The sequence below is a fragment of the Lepus europaeus genome, chromosome 15 (assembly GCF_033115175.1).
Source record: "Lepus europaeus isolate LE1 chromosome 15, mLepTim1.pri, whole genome shotgun sequence".
Taxonomy (NCBI): Eukaryota; Metazoa; Chordata; class Mammalia; order Lagomorpha; family Leporidae; genus Lepus; species Lepus europaeus.
Genome location: NC_084841.1, coordinates 25,607,912 through 25,626,435, shown reverse-complemented (window position 1 = coordinate 25,626,435; position 18,524 = coordinate 25,607,912). Strand labels below are relative to the sequence as shown.

The 18,524-nt window shown below is 43.7% G+C and overlaps 1 protein-coding gene across 1 annotated transcript in view; it reads left to right on the top strand.

Moving 5' to 3' along the window:
* Positions 1–18,524, top strand: part of MTMR12 (myotubularin related protein 12) — a 110,974-nt gene that overhangs the window by 39,474 nt on the left and 52,976 nt on the right. The window contains exons 2-6 of the mRNA XM_062211879.1: positions 9,060–9,120; positions 13,225–13,367; positions 14,761–14,833; positions 15,702–15,832; positions 17,538–17,631. Coding sequence (XP_062067863.1) covers positions 9,060–9,120; positions 13,225–13,367; positions 14,761–14,833; positions 15,702–15,832; positions 17,538–17,631 — 502 coding nt within the window. The remainder of the gene's footprint in view (positions 1–9,059; positions 9,121–13,224; positions 13,368–14,760; positions 14,834–15,701; positions 15,833–17,537; positions 17,632–18,524) is intronic.

The window sequence follows — 18,524 nt, the reverse complement described above, 5'->3', positions numbered from 1 at the left end:
TCTCTCTCTTTCTCTCTTTCTTGTTTCTACCTCCTGTAACCCTGCCTTTCAAATAAATACATAAATCTTAAAAAAATTGATTGCTTCAATTATTGTACTCATCATAGGAAACTGGAGACCATGTTTGTTAGAACTGGCACATAGCAACGAAGAATGTGGACTTTTAAGTTGAATGAGACGTGGGCTAATCCTTGGTTAATAATTCATTTTCCTGTAAAACCTCACAGAAGTTACTGAATGCCTTCAAGCTTTGGTTTTCTCATTGGTAAAATGGAAATAATAGGACAGGTACTTAAAAATGTTCAGGGAAAATTGATTTTTTTTATTTATAAGATTTATTTGTTTACTTGAAGGGCAAAGTGATAGAGGAAGAGGCAGAGAGAGAGATCTTCCATCTGCTGGCTCACTCCCCAAATGGCCACAAAAGCTAAGGCTGGGCCAGTCCAAAGCCAGGAACCAGTAGCTTCATTCAATCTCCCACATATGTGCCAGGGGCCCAAGCACTTGGGCCATCTTCTGCTGCTTTCCCAGGTGCATTAACAGGGAGCTGGATTGGAAGAGGAGCAACAAGGACTCAAACTGGTATTCTGATATGGAATGTCAGCATTGTAGATGGCAGCTTAACCTACTGTACCACAACACCAGCCCCAGAAATGAAATTTAAAGATAAGTTTGTTTTGGTGCCAAAAAATATGAAATCTATGCATGTGAATATCAGTATTAGAACTGTTACGAGGATTAATGAGATCCTAATGAAGATTACATATCTGGCACATAACAGAAGCTTAAATATTGGCTGTTATCATTAGAGTTAAAAGTATGCAGTGGAGGTGGAAGATGAGAGAGGCAAACAGATTGTAGAAGGCTTTGGGGCTGGCGCTGTGGCATAGCTGGTAAAGCTGCTGCCTGCAGTGCCGGCATCCCTTATGGGCACCAGTTCAAGTCCCTGCTGCTCCACTTCCAATCCAGCTCTCTGCCATGGCCTGGGAAAGCAGTGGAAGATGGCCCAGTTCCTTGGGCCCCTGCATCCACATGGGAAGACCCAGAGGAGGCTCCTGGCTCCTGGCTTTGGATTGGCACAGCTCTGGCCATTGCAGCCAATTGGGGAGTGAACCAGCAGATGGAAGACCTCTCTCTTTCTCTCTCTCTCTGCCTCTCCTTCCCTCTCTGTGGAACTCTGACTTTCAGTAAATAAATAAATAAATAAAGTCTTTTTAAAAAAAGAAGGAGGCTTTGATCACTGTATACAAGCTTTAGACGTGTCTGTTATTACTGCCCAGAGACCTTTCTGATTTAAGTAGGTTAGGGTGTTGTTATGATCTAGGTTTGGGATGAATATGGTCTTGCTATAATTTATTTACTGACATTGAGGCAGAAGCTCACATATATCTGATGGTTAGGTCACTTTTTTGGAGGGGGGGGCAGCATTTTACTACTATGCTATTCTCTTTTTAAGATTTATTTATTTATTTGAAAGTCAGAATTACACACAGAGAGAGGAGAGGCAAAGAGAAGTCTTCCATCCGATGGTTCACTCCCTAATTGGCCGCAATGGCCGGAGCTGTGCCAATCCAAAGCTAGGAGCCAGGAGCCTCTTCCAGGTCTCCCACGTGGGTTCAGGGGCCCAAGGACCTGGGCCATCCTCCACTGCTATCCCAGGCCACAGCAGAGAGCTGAATCGGAAGAGGAGCAGCCGGGACTAGAACTGGCAACCATATGGGATGCTGGCACTTCAGGCCAGGCTGTTAACCCGCTGCGCCACAGCACCGGCCCCCCTATGTTATTCTGACCTCTCCTTCCCCTGTCTGCAGTGCTGAAGGAAGCCTGATGAATGGCAGCAATTTTAGTAGGAGGTTAAAGCACTGTAAGGAATCTTGGTGTTTTTCCTGTCATCCTCTTCCAGTGTTGAAATTGCTGCATTCTTCATAAAAATATGCCTCCTGGATGACTTAGTTGCCTTTTGGACTTTCCTTTTATCAGATTGATTTTTGGCAAGCAATTTAGTGCCAATATTAAAGCATTTTTTTTTAAAATATCAATTTACTTGAAAGGCAGAGTTTTAGAGAGGCAAAGAGAGAAGTCTTTCATCTACTGGCTTGCTCCCCAAATGGCTGCAATGGTCGGAGCCTCCTTCAGATCCTCTATGTGGGCACAGGGGCCCAAGGACCTGGGCCATCTTCCACTGCTTTCCCAGGCCATAGCAGAGAGCTAGATCAGAGGCGGAGCAGCTGGGACTCGAACTGGTGGTCATTTGGGATGCTGGCACTGCAGGCAGCAGCCTCACCTGCTACGCCACAGTACTGACCCCATCGTTGAAGCATTTTTAACATCATTCGAGGGAAGATGAGTCACTGTTCTGGTTTTTTTTTTTTTTTTTTTTTTTTTTTTTTTTTTTTTTAGGATTTATTTCTTTGAAAGGCAGAGTCACAGAGAAGAGGGGGAAGAGAGAGAGATCTTCCATCCGCTGATTCACTCCCAAAATGGCTGCAGTGGCTAAGTTGGGCTGGGCTAAAAGCCAGGAGCCTGGCAGGGGTGGCAGGGACCCAAGCACTTGGGCCATCCATCTTCTGATTTCCCAGGCAGATTAGCAGGAGCTGGACAGGAAGTGGAGCAGGAAAGATAAACTGGAGCTCATGTGGAAACACACTGCACCACAGTGCTGGTGAAGTTAGTACTTCTAAAGTGAAAAATGTGCACTAAGCCTTTGGAGCATTTGACCGAGGTGAGGGTGAGTGGGCAAAGGTCCCCAGCTTCTTCTTTCCCTCAGGAAATGCTCTAAGAGATTGATCTTCATCCCTGAGAATATGGTTACATGCATGATTGAGTGATTTGGAATGGAGAGAGTGGGTCTATAGGAGTCTTCCTTTTAGTTTCTAGTGAGGGAAAGCTACCAAGGATCCTGCCTCTTGGACACAGATAGCAGAGTCACATCTGTATTGTGATTTCAACCCTGGCTAGACTCTAGCGTGCCATCTCTGTGCAGTGCAGCACTCAGTTTGAGATGTGGAAACAGGCTGGGACTCCCTTGTAGGATGTCTGTCCTTAATGTGTTGTACTATGTGAATTACAGTAAAACTAGTATTCAAACAGTACTTTATACTTTGTGTGTCTGTGTGGGTGCAAACTGTTGAAATCTTTACTCAGTATATACTAAGTTGATCTTACATAAAGATAATTAAAAATGAATCTAATGAAGATGGGATGGGAGAGGGAGTAGAAGGCGGGATGGTTTGTGGGTGGGAGGGTGGTTATGGGGCGAAAAAACGCTAATATCCAAAAGTTGTTTTTTTTTTTTTTTTTTTTTTTTTTAACGGGCAGAGTGGATAGTGAGAGAGAGAGACAGAGAGAAAGGTCTTCCTTTTGCCGCTGGTTCACCCTTCAATGGCCACCGCGGCCAGCGTGCTGCAGCCGGCGCACCGCACCTATCCGAAGGCAGGAGCCAGGTGCTTCTCCTGGTCTTCCATGGGGTGCAGGGCCCAAGCACTTGGGCCATCCTCCACTGCACTCCCGGGCCACAGCAGAGAGCTGGCCTGGAAGAGGGGCAACTGGGACAGAATCCGGTGTGCCGGCGCCGCAAGGTGGAGGATTAGCCTATTGAGCCGTGGCGCCGGCCAAGTTGTACTTTTGAAATTTATATTTATTAAATAAAAGTTTAAAAAAACAAAAAATAAAATAAAATATATGTACAGGGGCCGGTGCTGTGGTGTAGCGGGTAAGGTTGCCACCTGCAGTGCCAGCATCCCATATGGGCGCCAGTTGGAGTCCTGGCTGCTCCACTTCTGATCCAGCTCTCTACTATGGCCTGGGAAAGCAGCAGAAGACAGCCTAAGTCCTTGGGGCCCAGCACTCACGTAGGAGACCTGGAAGAAGCTCCTGGCTTTGGATTGGCTCAGGTCCAGCCATTGTGGCCATCTGGGGAGTGAACCAATGGATGGAAGACCTTTCTCTCTCTCTCTCTCTCTCTCTCTCTCTGCCTCTGCCTCTGCCTCTCTGTGGCTCTGCCTTTCAAATTAATAAATCTTAAAAAAATAAAATATATATCCACATATTACTTATTTTAGAAATCTCAAAGTTAAGAATGATATGGAGTTTGTTGTTATTGTTGCTTTAAGTTTTTTTTGTTTGTTTGTTGTTTTTTTTTTACAGACAGAGTGGACAGAGAGAGACAGAGAGAAAGGTCTTCCTTTACTGTTGGTTTACCCTCCAATGGCTGCTGTGGCCAGCGTGCTGCGGCTGGTGCACTGCGCTGATCTGAAGCCAGGAGCCAGGTGCTTCTCCCGGTCTCCCATGCGGGTGCAGGGCCCAAGGACTTGTGGCACTCCCGGGCCACAGCAGAGAGCTGGCCTGGAAGAGGGGCAACCGGGACAGAATCCAGCACCCCAACCGGGTCTAGAACTCGGTGTGCCGGCGCTGCAGGTTGAGGATTAGCCTATTGAGCCATGGCACCGGCCTTTTGGAAAGTTTTTATTTAATGAATACAAATTTCATATGAACAGCCTTCCCAGCCCCCTGCTTTAAGTTTTTAAAGTCACTTTCTGTTTTACCTGGTGTGTGTTTGGCACAGGGTAGGCCCAGAGAGGTCTTACAGGGAATGTGTTGGTAGCAGTCAAGGAAAGCCATTCAGGGGTGTTTTTTTACCAGCTGAATAATGGCAAAATCCTGTGAGGGCTTTAATATCCTCACCCAACCTATAACCCGCATACTTGAGGCTATGGATGCTAAGTCTGACATTTGATTCCTCTCTGCCCATCTTAGTGATCCTGTGATTCTAACTGTATTATACATTCATAAAGTGGGTGATACGATTCTAGTCATCTGTGGCTTGCAACTGACTCTGGCAAATTTATGCCAGCAAGAAAACTTGCTATAACAGGTGAACAAATGGTGTTCATGGACATCACAAAAGCCTGAAAGGGCATAGGAGGCCATTATTATTTGTGTGTCTGGAGGTTGGGCTTTTATTTCCATGTTTCTTCATGCATCGCATTCTCTGTATAATAGCTTTTCTCTGTTTCCCCATATTGTCACCAAATTTACAAATCTGGTTTAAGGAGCTGTCTTGATTAGTAGCTCTGAGCTCTTCAGCCAAGTTAATAGGAGAGATAAAATAATTAACTCCATGTTGTTATCTACTGTCCTTGATAATTTCCCTATGCAGTTGACTGGGGAGAAGGTGGTTTGTTTCAGGAGGTTGTAGGAACAGGGAATGGTAGTCTGGGGAAAGGAAGTTTTGGCAAGGTCAAAATCCTAAAAGGTGTCTCAGGATGTTTTGTTTCTGGAATATAAAGAATTTTGTTAGCAATTTCAAGGTTTAATGTAGATAGTTTGGGATCATAAAAATGCTTTATCACGGCCGGCGCCGTGGCTCAATAGGCTAATCCTCCACCTTGCGGCGCCAGCACACCGGGTTCTAGTCCCAGTCAGGGCATCGGATTCTGTCCCGGTTGCCCCTCTTCCAGGCCAGCTCTCTGCTGTGGCCAGGGAGTGCAGTGGAGGATGGCCCAAGTCCTTGGGCCCTGCACCCCATGGGAGACCAGGAGAAGCACCTGGCTCCTGCCATCGGATCAGCGTGGTATGCCGGCCGCAGCACACCAGCTGTGGCGGCCATTGGAGGGTGAACCAACGGCAAAGGAAGACCTTTCTCTCTGTCTCTCTCACTGTCCACTCTGCCTGTCAAAAACAAAACAAAAAAACAAACAAACAAAAAAATGCTTTATCACCAGGTGACTTCTGGTGACATAACCAGAGGCTGCAGTTTTCTCCAGGCAGGCTCCAGTGTTTGCACTGAATTCCAAGTACCAGTCACGATGATCTTGATAGTTTTTTAACAGGTGGTTGAATTTAATGAATAATTTTGCTCTTTCTTCAGAGAAAGATGATAGAACCTGTCAAAAATAATTAGTTCTTTACCAATGACATGATGAAAATGCTCAATGAGAATTTCTAAATTATCAACATGCTGATAGCATTTACATATTCACGGATAGTCTTTCTTGCTTAACCCCAAAGCAATGCATCAGAATCAACTAGGGGAGCTTTTTTTCCCCCCAAAGAAACCTTTTATTTAATCAGTACAAATTTCATAATACAACTTTAGGAATATAGTGATTCTTCCCACCATACCCACCCTCCTACCCCACCTCATCCTCCTTCTCCCATTCCCAGTCCCATTCTCCATTGAGATTCATTTTCAGTTAACTTTTATTTATTTATTTTTTTTTGAACAGGCAGAGTGGACAGTGAGAGAGAGAGAGAGAAAGGTCTTCCTTTGCTGTTGGTTCACCCTCCAATGGCCGCTGTGGCCGGCGTACCGCGCTGATCCGAAGGCAGGAGCCAGGTGCTTCTCCTGGTCTCCCATGGGGTGCATGACCCAAGCATTTGGGCCATCCTCCACTGCACTCCCGGGCCACAGCAGAGAGCTGGCCTGGAAGAGGGGCAACCGGGACAGAATCCGGTGCCCTGACCGGGACTAGAACCCAGTGTGCCAGCGCCGCAAGGCGGAGGATTAGCCTATTGAGCCGTGGCGCCAGCCCATTTTCAGTTAACTTTATACACAGAAGACTGACTATACTAAGTAAAGATTTCAATAATTTGCACACACATACATACAAAATCTGGGAACAAGTTTTACAGTTAATTCTCATAATGTGACTCATTGAGGACAAAGGTCCTGCATGTGAAGTAAGTGCACATTGACTCCTGTTGATGATTTAACAATTAACATTCTTATGTATAATGTCTGTGATCACCCATGGCTCTTGACATGAGCTGCCAAGGCTATGGAAGCTTTTTGAATTCACAATCTCTGTCAATATTTAGACAAGGCCATAAGGAAAGTGGAAGTTCTCTCCTCCCTTCAGAGAAAAATACATCCTTCTTTGATGGCCTGTTCTTTCCACTGGAGTCTCAGTCACAGAGATCTTTCATATAGGACATTTTTGTCACAGTGTCTTAGCTTTCCATGCCTGAAATATTCTCATGGGCTTTTCAGCCAGACTGGAATGCCTTAAGGGCTGATTCTGAAGTCAGAGTGCTATTTAAAGCAATTGTCATTCTATGAGTCTGCTGTGTAGACTGCTTAACTGGGGAGTTTTTTTTTACAAAACTTGAGACCCAGCTTGCGTCCTTACCATCTCCAAGTCACTAAACTTATATAGGGTCTGAATGTCTTTATATAGGTAACAAGCCCCCAGATGATCTGACATGTCCAGAGTTTGAGAAGCACTGCCTCAGAGGGACTTGATTAGTTGACATTCCTGGAACAAAAATCATATTCTTCTCCAAATTAGACTGTGCTCAAAATGGGTTCTCAGGAAAAGCCATGACATTCTTCTTCAGCCTTAAGATGGGGTGTCTAGCCTCTCCCTGCCTCAACTATACCTGTTTCTTCTAATGCTATCTTTCAGTCTGAATTAACAAATTCAGAAAACTTAACCCTTCTAGAGCTTTCTACCCTGCCCCCCCTCCAAAAAAAGAATCCAGATTTATTAGTTGATAGCACTTGCGTATCTTATAGAATTTTCCATAATCAGGATTTAGCTGATTAAATCCCCCATTATCATTTAACATGTTTTTCTGTTCCAGTGTTTCTTATAAATTAGTCAGTTGCCATATAAACTAAGATTGAGGTTAGTTAGACATTTTACCAGGAATACTTCCTAGGTGGTTCAGTAGGCTTCTTTAGAAGTCCTACCATGCTTCTCTTTTTGCTGTGTTAACAATAGTTATTTATTTTTATCATTATTATTTTTTTAAAAAGATTTATTTGAAAGGCAGAGTCGTAGAGAGAGAGAAGTCTTCCTTCCTCTCTGCTGGTTCTATTTCTAGATAGCCAAAATGGCCCATGCTGGGCTAGGAGGAAATCAGGAGCCAGGTACTTCATCAGGGTCTCCCAAAGGGTGGTGCAGGGCCCAGACTTGGGCTATCATCTGCTGCTTTCATTAGCAGGGAGCTGGATCAGAAGTGCAGCAGCCAGGATTTGAACTAGCACCCATATGGGATGTTGGTGCTGCAGGCAGCAGCTTAACCTGTTACACCACCACACTGGCCCCAACAATAGCCATTTATGGTCATTGCTTTGGAAGCACCATTCATTGAGGTTTTCTAAGTATCTTTTGAATACTCAGTAAACACTGAACCCAAATAGAGGCACTCATTTATTGAGAAACAGTACCACAGATCCAGGCCTTGGTTCCCGATTTGTCTTGTGGTTTTAGGTAAGGAAGAGTGGGTAAAGGTTGTTCCAGCTGTCTTTACTGAGAGCAGATGAATCTGTAGTGATACACATTCGTACTTTCCTCTTATGTCTTCAAGCCTTTTCACAGATTCATTTTCTTAGAAGAACACAAGCATTTGCTTTCCGTCTTTGATTCTCATTGGAGGGGGGTGGAATCCTACTAGTGCATGTCTTCTATTTCTCTGACTGTATTTGAGCTGTCTTGCTTTGATGCGTGATACTTTAACTTACTCCTTTACGTAAGGAATGTCCACCCCAGTCCTTCTGCTGGTTACAGTTGTTATCAATCCTAAATATTAGTTTCTGCATTTTAAAAATTCATTTATCCATTTGAGAGAGCGTTCCTGTCCACTAGTTCATTACCCACATGTCCACAGTGTCTGGGGCTGGGCTGGGAACTGGGAATCAGTCCTGGTCTCCTACATAGGTGGCAGGAACCCAGTTCCTTGAGCTATCACTGTTGCCTGTTAGCGTCTGCATTATCAGGATACTGGAGTCAAGAGCTAGAGCCGGGTATTGAACCCAGGCACTTCAATGTAAAATGTTGGTGTTTTAGTTTGTGTCTTAACCACTAGGCCAAACACTGGTCCCTAAGATTTTTTTAAATTTTTAAATTTTTTAAAATTTTAGTCTGATAAATTGACTATCCCTGACTGTTGGAATTTTCTATCTTCCTTTAGTGAAAAGTTTTTAAAAAGTAACTAGCTTTTCAGATAAAAAAAACTCCTAGGGTAAGTAGTGTTTTAGTTTGTATTCCAAAAGCTTTATTTTATTCTTTTTGAGCCCTTAAACGAAAATATTGCCTTTTGTTTTTCTTTTTTAGGAAATTCACACAAATGAAAAGGAAGTAACTGAGAAGGAAGTAACTCTTCACTTGTTGCCAGGTATCAGTGTTGTTAACATAATACTTCATGTACAACTCAAAGCTAATGAAAAATTACATCATCCCTAGTATTGCTATATATAAACTCCTTTGTTTTCATCGTCTCACATGTAACAGTAATGAGTTGAACAAAAATACCAAGGTCTTTAGTTCAATAACTACACACCTGGGTCTGAGTATTATAACATCTGCGAAGAATTTTTCTTGCTCTTTCTCTGCCCAAACTGAGGAAGCTAACCCTGGGAAATTCTCACCTCATTCACAAAGAAATGAGGCCTTTTTCTTGGTGACCTATTTAACCCCATCCAGTATTCTGATAGTCAGAGAAGTGTCCATCTCCAAAAAATCCCACACCTCCTACTTTGTGTCTGCTGCCAAGTCTGTAGCTGCCCTTGAATAGTGCAACTGCCCAACCTCCCAGGGCAGGCATTAGAGGTGGTCTTACCCTTAAGTCTCTGCCTATACATCTGATCACTTATGCCAGGTGTGCTGGGATTAATCACCTCTGGGGCCACCAAGGCATTGCACTGTGGTCATTTTGGAGGAGCTTGGATTGGTTGGTTATCTTTTTTTTTTTTTTTTTTTTTTAATTTGGCAGATAGAATTAGACAGAGAGAAAGGTCTTCCTTCCATTAGTTCACCCCCCACATGGCTGCTACGGCCAGTGCATTGCACTGATCCAAAGCCAGGAGCCAGGTGCTTCCTCCTGGTCTCCCACGCGGATGCAGAGCCCAAGGACCTGGGCCATCCTCCACTGCCCTCCCGGGCCACAGCAGAGAGTCGGACTGGAAGAGGAGCTAACCGGGACTAGAACCCGGTGCCCATATGGAATGCTGGTGCCGCAGACGGAGGATTAGCTAAGTGAGCCACAGCGCCGGCCCCAGTTGGTTATCTTTTTAAAAAATTCGTTTAATTATTTATTTGAGAATTTTTTAATGATTCATTTATTTATTTGAAAGGTAGAATTAAAGAGAGAGGGAGAGATGGAGCTTCTTCATCTGCTAATTCACAAAGCCAGGGCTGGGCCAGGCCAATGGCAGGAACCTGGAACTCCATAAGGTCTCCTAAGCGGATGACAAAGGCCCAAGGAGTAGGGCCATCCTCTGCTACTTTCCCAGGTGCATTAGCAACGAGCTAGATCAAAAGTGGAGTAACCAGGGCTCAAATAGGCACCCATATGGGATGCTGGCGCAGCAGGCAGTGGCTTAACCTGCTGTGCCACAACACTGGCCCTGGTTGAATATTTTTCATATGGAGGAGTGTGACGATAGCTTAAGTTTCAGTCATCTCTGAGTTAAGGAGCGGAAAGGACTGGGTGGTACATCATTTAAGTATATACAATATCAGCTATGCATTCAGTCCTTTTTCTACTTTTTCCCAATCCAGAAAACTTTTTACTTTTTTAAAAACATTTATTTATTTATTTGAAAGTCAGAGTTACACAGAGAGAAAAGGAGAGGCAGAGAGACAGGTCTTCCATCCGCTGGTTCACTCCCCAATTGGCTGCAATGGCTAGAGCTGTGCAGATCCGAAGCAAGGAGCCAGGAGCTTCTTCCGGGTCTCCCACGAAGGTGCAGGGGCCCAAGGACTTGGGCCATCTTCTACTGATTTTCCAGGCCATAGCAGAGAACTGGATCAGAAGTGGAGCAGCTGAGATTTGAACCAGCATGCATATGGGATGCTGGCACTGCAGCCGTGTCTTTACCTGCTATACCACAGCAATGGCTCCTATAATTTTTTTTTTTTTTTTTTTTGGACAGGCAGAGTGGATAGTGAGAGAGAGAGACAGAGAGAAAGGTCTTCCTTTTTGCCGTTGGTTCACCCTCCAATGGCCGCTGCGGCCGGCGCATCTCGCTGATCTGAAGCCAGGAGCCAGGTGCTTCTCCTGGTCTCCCATGCGGGTGCAGGGCCCAAGGCCATCCTCCACTGCCTTCCCGGGCCATAGCAGAGAGCTGGCCTGGAAGAGGGGCAATCGGGATAGAATCCGGTGCCCCAACCGAGACTAGAACCCGGTGTGCCGGCGCCGCAAGGCAGAGGATTAGCCTGTTAAGCCACAGTGCCGGCCACCTATAACTTTTTTTGATGTTTTTCATTTTATAGGCATTTTTATAATAATATCAAATCTTGATTCAAATCTCAGTTTTTCCTTGTCTTGGGGCTTATAGATTCTGAAATTAATTTTTATTTTTAGCTTAGTGTTATATATATATATTTCTCCCATCTCTTGGAGTACCCAGTGGTCTCTTCTAAGAGTGCAGCTGTGAGTTCATTGTTAACTTCTCTGAGCCTCAGTTTTTTAAACTAGACCAGGATCATTCCAGCTTCCCTGCTCTCGTGAGTTTAGATTCTGTATCTGGCACAAACAAGTTGATAACTGTGGTGCAGGACGCCTCTGCAGAGGGCTTCACCAGGAGTGGTGTTGTCACTCCTGCATTCTAGTTTCTGTCCTTGGTCCGTGGGAATGGGGATAGGCCGGCCTGATCTTGGAGAGAGCCTCACAGTTAAAAGCTGCTTCATGCTGGTAGTGATTCCTGCACAGGAAGCCTCGCTCATTTGCCTTCCACCTTGGATTTAGCTGAAGTGCTTTTTCTGGGACTATTTTAAACCCCATTGAGGCCCTGACTTCATTGTTTTCTTTAAACTCTGTGGTCTCTCTAGAGACTAACCTAGTGACTGAGCCATCTTCCTGTGTTTCCTTAGAGTTTCAGCCAGAGGTATTAACCCCTTAAAAGATGGAAGAAAAAAAACCCACTATTAATGTATGTCCTTTGATAACCTAGGTGCCTGCAACTCTTCTTTATTTTCATATTGAAAGCTAGACTAAATGAATTGTGAGCCAAAAAGTAAATTAAGGACTTGAAAGGAGATACTCAGAGGGAGATTCCGAGGGGAAGATGGTTATCTGCTAGATGGGAAGAAAATTTGTTGCAAAGTATGTGCAGTTAGTTTTTCATTTCTCTCATGTCCTTCTCTCTTTCCTTCCCTTTCCCAGACATCCTGCTCTCCTAAGCTTTTCTGTGTCTACAGAGCAAAGAATACTTACCCATCCCCTAGTCCTAATCTTTCCGTCTATCAAGAGAAATACTCCCTGTCTCTAGAAACTACAGCTGCTCATGTGTGCTGGGCACCTGCAGCTTGAGTAGGGGAGGTTACACATTTAGAGGAAATGCTCTCAACTAAGAAAGAAAGGAAACTGTTTTTTTTCCCCTCACAAACCTCTGACCTCTCCTTTCCTCCCATCCTCTCTCTGGAGCCACAATGAGGGTGGATGTGGTGCTGCGGAAAGCTGCAGTGCGATGTCAGAGGAAGTCCCAGGGTCAGGGAGACATCCTGCTCTCGCAGGGATGTGGACTTGGGATCTACTCATTAGGGGGTCAGTTCTCTGGAACATCTGTTGGGTAAAAGTAATGAAAACACTTAGGATCTGTGGTTGAAAGTGCAGCTTGAGGGGCTAGCTCTGTGGCGTAGCAGGTAAAGCCGCCGCCTATAGGGCCAGCATCCCATATGGGCACCGGTTCAAGTCCCAGCTTCTCTTCTTCAAGTCCCAGCTCTCTTCTGTGGCCTGGGAAAGCAGTAGAAGATGGCCCAAGTCCTTTACCCCTGCACCCATGTGGGAGACCCAGAAGAAGCTCCTGGCTTCGGATCGGCATAGCTCCTACTGTTGCAGCCAACTGGGGAGTGAACCAGCGGGTGGAAGACCCCTCTGTCTGCTTCTGCCTCTCTATGTCTGTGCCTTTCAAATAAATAAATAAATCTTTAAAAAAAATTTTATTCTTTTGTGTATAAATAAATCCTAAAAAAAAAAAAAGGTGCAGCTGAGGTCATATCACATATTTGGAAACTTCCATTTTTCACAGTGAGAAGGTAGAGAAATGACCTGTGTGAAGTTGCATCTGAGCCATTTTGATTTCACTTTTTGAAGTCCCTACTCTGCTTCATCTTCCCTAAGTTTTTCAGTTCTTGCTATGCTGAAAATTGTCAAGTTCTAGAGTACTACATTATATTGTATCTTAGTCCTATGTAAATAGAGCTGGGAAGCGTCCAGTGTTTACCTACTGTATGTTCCCTGAGGGCTCTGAGGAAGACTTGTTTTGGTTTCCACCAGGTGAACAACTGCTTTGTGAGGCCAGCACAGTACTGAAGTATGTCCAGGAAGATTCCTGCCAGCGGGGGATCTATGGGAGACTTGTCTGCACAGACTTCAAGATTGCCTTCCTGGGTGATGATGAACCTGCACTGGATAATGCTGTATGTATAAGCTGTGTTTGTGGGAACAGTGCAGTTTGCTCCATTGTCTTTTCCCCAGCTTCTCAGTCACTCCATGCTCACCCCGACACACCTAAATACAAATCAAAGACACAAGTCCTCCTCACCAGTCCACTCTCTTCTTCAGGATCTCCTTTCAGTGATAGGACTGTTTAGAAATTTCCTATGTGGGCCTTGTCACACTAGCTTGCATTTGACATCTTAGGTAGACGTGAACTTTCTCTCATTTTGTTCCATATTTCAGCATAGGATGTATCACTCTCTGGAATACTAATTTCCCAGGTATACTAGTTCCCCATCTGTTCTCTATACTACACTATTTCTCAAATTCAGGAACTGAGTTCAGTAGTAAAACTGATGGTGAGGGGCCTGTGCTGTGTTGTTGGGTAAAACTGCGACCCACAGTGCCGGCATCCCATATGGGCGCTGGTTCGAGTTCTGGCTTCTCCACTTCTGATCAAGCTCTCTGCTATGGCCTGGGAAAGCAGTAGAAGATGGCCTAAGTCCTTGGGTCCCTGTACCCACATGGGAGACCTGGAAGAAGCTCCTGTCCTCTTGCTTCGGATTGGTGCATCTCCAGCCATTGCAGGCACTTGAGAAGTACACCAGTGGATGGAAGAACCTCTCTGATTCTCTCTCTTGCTCTCATTCTCACTCTCTGCCTCTGCCTCTCCGTATCTCTGCCTTTCAAATAAGTAAATAAATCTTTTTTTTTTTTTTTTAAAGAAACTGATGGTGAATACTGCTTTTGAATTTGGGTTTATTTTAATCTGAACGCAGTAGTAGTATCCTTATGAGACATTGTCCCCACCCATGAAGGATGAGGAGTTGAGTAAGAAGAGAGCTGTATGTTAATGGAAACCCAGCCAAAGCATTTCCTGGCCTCACTGTGCCAGCTGCCCAGGACCGCTCTTGCTTCATAAATAGCAGCACCATTGCTGCAGCCATGTCTGGTCTTTGTGCTGCCACCTGCAGTTGTGGCTTGGTTCAGCGTCTTGTATAAGAGACAGCATTTACCAGAAACATAAATTTCCCAGTATTCTTCATAAAGCTGACTTCAGGTATCTCTGTCACTCACCTCTTTGCATTCATGTGGAGAATGTTAACCTGCACCCTGCTTTCCCACACGTCTCAGGATGATCAGGCCTGGCACGGTGAGTCTGCCTGGAAGCAGCCCAGAAGTGGCGTGTTCTGCCTGTGTTTGAAAAACAAATGGTTGTGAGCTTTTCACACATAATTCATCATCCCTTGTTTAGAATGGGGCAGCATTTCCCTGTTTATGTTAATGTGCAAGTAGACAATGATGATTTGCTCTGCTTATAAATGTCTTAACAGTACGTAGAAAGGAGTCACAGTGTCCTTTTGAATCTTTTAGGAAACTCAGTTTAAGAACAAGATTATAGGAGAAAATGACATTACACTCCACTGTGTTGATCAGATTTTTGGAGGTAAGTATCTGCTTTCCCTTGAGTTGTAGCCTGCCTATGAATGTGTAGCTGGTAATGGCGATGATATTTTGTGGCCCTTTATAGTTACTAAAAATTTGTTCACATATATTATCTTGTTTAAATAAGTTTCATGGGTGATAAAATTGGTACATAGAGTTGCCTGTTTGAGGCTCACTTAGCTGGAGGAGTTTGGACTTGGACTTAGAACCTGTTCTTTCTAACACTCTATGCAAAACCACTATAGATTAGATATTGCTCATACTTTTTGCTACCAAAGTCAGCTGTGTAGGTTTGACTTGAATGGCTAATCTGATACATTAGGTCTTACATTAGGATGTCTTGTTCTGCTGACTAAACAAGCCTCTTCTGTCAAGCCTCTTTCTGTTCTACTTCTCTATTTTTGTATTGAGGTCATTTTCAGAATCTATACAGCGGCCATTTATGATATTCTCAATACCAGAGTGCTGGGTCTAAACTCAGTGACGGAGATGAAGGTTTCAGGAGGGATCCTAACCATAAACCCAAGGAATTGGCTGTTACAAAAGCATGTCCTAAGTGATCTCCCTTCCGTCTTTGATAATCTCAGCTTTCAGAGCTGGGTTTTCTTCAGGCTAGTGGTGTCAGTTCTGCCAGCAACAACCAGTCAGTTTGAGTCTTGTGCCTACTGCAGAAGAATGAAGAACCTTGACTGCTTTCAGAGAGCCAGGGCTCCTGCTATAGGCACTTAGAAGGCAGACAGTGCCTCTCTTCACACTCTTGAACAAATGAAGGTAGACTATTAACTTAGACTGTTAACTTACTGTTTCTTTAACTTGTTGCTGTATGTAACAATTTCCTTTCCTGTTTTCCTCATTGTATTGATTTTTAGTATTTGATGAGAAAAAAAAAACTCTCTTTGGACAACTGAAAAAATACCCTGAGAAACTCATCATCCACTGCAAAGACCTCCGAGTGTTCCACTTTTGTCTGAGGTACACAAAGGAAGAGGAAGTCAAAAGGGTAACTTTTTTGCATGTGTTTTTAGGTTTTATTTCCCATCAGGTTTTCCCCATTAACTAAAAGTTTTTCTTGTATTGCACAAAAGTTGGAGAGAGGCTTTCTTTTCTTTTAAAATTTATTTTCATTTTATTTGAAAGGCAGATAGAGAGAGACAGATGGAGAGAGATCTTTCAACCACTTGTTTGCTCCTCAAATGCCCACAACAGCCAGAGTTGGTTCAGACTAAAGCCAGGAACCCAGAACTAATTTCAGGTCTACCACTTGGGTAGCAAGGACCCAACTGCTTGAGCCATTGTCTGCTGCCTATAAGGGTGTATATTAACAGGAAGCTGAATTGGAAACAGCCAGGACTTGAACCAATCACTCTGATACACAATTTGGATGTCCCAAGCAGCGATTTAACCACTGTACTAAATGCTCCAAAGGAAGCCTTTTACTCTGTGAAGTTGAAATTGATTACAGTCCTTTATTGTTTGACTGGAATTTGAGAGGCAATTTGGTAAAACATGTCTGTGTATCAGCTTGGTACTTGGTGCCTTTAATCCTTTGATTCATGATGTTTTTATTCCTAGAGTCACAGATGGGTGGGGGAGCTCATAAGGTTAGGAGGCAGCTGGGGGAAGGGAAGAATGGGACAGCTGAAAGTTTATCTCTCTGTCCCCTCTCTGACAGCCTTCTCAGAAGACAGTAGCAGTAGCAATGACTTCCAACTCCTGTGAATAAGTGAGTTTACCTCTGGGAGGTAGTGATTGTGCATGGAAGGAAGAAGCCCACAGGTCGATGAGCAAAGCCAGGTTGTAGGTGTGCTTTGGGAGACCAAGTAGACTTAAATCCCCAGGGTGCCATGGCAAATTGGAATGTTAACTGACCTCAGAAAGTGGCTGTATTTATTTTATGTTTGGAATAACTGCCAAGATCTCCTGAGATAAAGTCTCAAACCTGCCACTCTCCTGATAAGTGCATCAGGGGAAATCTAGCAAGAGGCCAGTTTGTATAATGTCTTGGCTATGGTGAGTTATGTATACTTAAACATAACACCTTAGTTTTCTTTCAAATAGTGTGATTTTTCAGTTAGAATAGTAACCATGATTCCAGTATCTATTTTGAGCAGGAAAATAATAGTTTAGTTATAGAAAATGTCCTGAGAGGCTGATACTTCACTTCAAATGTGGTTTTGGTCATCTGTCCAAACATATTTTTGTCTTAACACAATAAGCAGAAAGTACTGATACACTGTTTTCTTTTCCTTATCTTCTGGAAGGTTCTAAGCCCACAGCAAGTGAGTCAAATAGCTAAGTATCATTTGAAATACATAGTGAACAATGGTTTTGAGTTTGTGAAGAAGATGATTATGTTTAATAATAAATAAGTGTCTTGTTTAGTGTCTGATATTAGCTGTAAGTCTTTGACATGTGAGATTTTTTGAATCTGGCTTGCTGTGGCACTTAAGTTTCTTAACACTGTTTTTGAGAAGTTAGACTATGTTTTAAAATTTTCCCTAGAAATCCACAACTCTTAGAAAACCTGAAAAATTGATTAGCATTCTGTTGGTTTGGTGTTATTTCAAGAGCTAAGTTTAGCAGTGGTTAACGTGTTTTTCGTTGAGCTCCAGTAGTGACTGGAAACCTAGATAACTTGGCTCTTGCCTTTCCTAGTGTTTATCTATCAAAAGCCTAATTATATGCATTGATTGATTCTTTTCTAGATTGTCAGTGGGATAATTCATCATACCCAGGCTCCTAAACTGCTTAAACGATTGTTTCTGTTTTCCTATGCAGCTGCTGCCCAAAGCATTATAGGTAAGTGTTTCTGGGCTTCAGTTTGAGGATGGGCAGGAGCTTTCACTTCCCACCTGCAGCCAATGGGAGACGACTCATCCTTGGGCGAGTGGGTTTTTTCTTCTGTTCTGTAGCATTTGATCACACTTTGGTGTGGGTAATTCATCAGAAGATTTCTCTTACTTTTCCCTGTGATCTTTAACTTACCTATTTAAATTTGTTTACTTACTTTTTGTGAGGGATTGTTTGGTGGCTTCTTATGACAGATAAAATATGTTATATCTGGAAATAAGAGACTGTACAAAAACAAAATTGAGACAAGTTAAAAGTAATCCTCTTTGTCCCTGGGCTTTTTTTTTTTTCCTTCCACTTAAATATACTTGGTGTCATTTCATAACTTCCTAGAGAATGCCTTACATTCTAGAAAATTTTTAAGCAACTGGAGCATGCTTTACAGGAAATATTTTGGGTGAAGTGGGACATTTTTATATAGGAAAAACACATTAGAGAATTGGTTTGGTAAGGAGAAGTGAAGATTCCAAATATTTCCATTTAGTTTGCTGAGAAAGAAAGCCGTCTTTTAAGTAAGAAACTCTAGCCTTCTGAATTAGCTGTTAACAATGCTTAACATTAGAAATGTTTCACACATGGCTGACTGCTTTCTCTGGTTCTCCCCTCAGTTTGTTCACTTGCTCTGCCCTTTACTTTTTTTTTTGACAGGCAGAGTGGACAGTGAGAGAGAGAGACAGAGAGAAGGGTCTTCCTTTTGCCGTTGGTTCACCCTCCAATGGCCGCTGTGGCCGGTGCGCTGCAGCCGGCGCACTACGCTGATCCAAAGGCGGGAGCCAGGTGCTTCTCCTGGTCTCCCATGAGGTGCAGGGCCCAAGAACTTGGGCCATCCTCCACTGCACTCC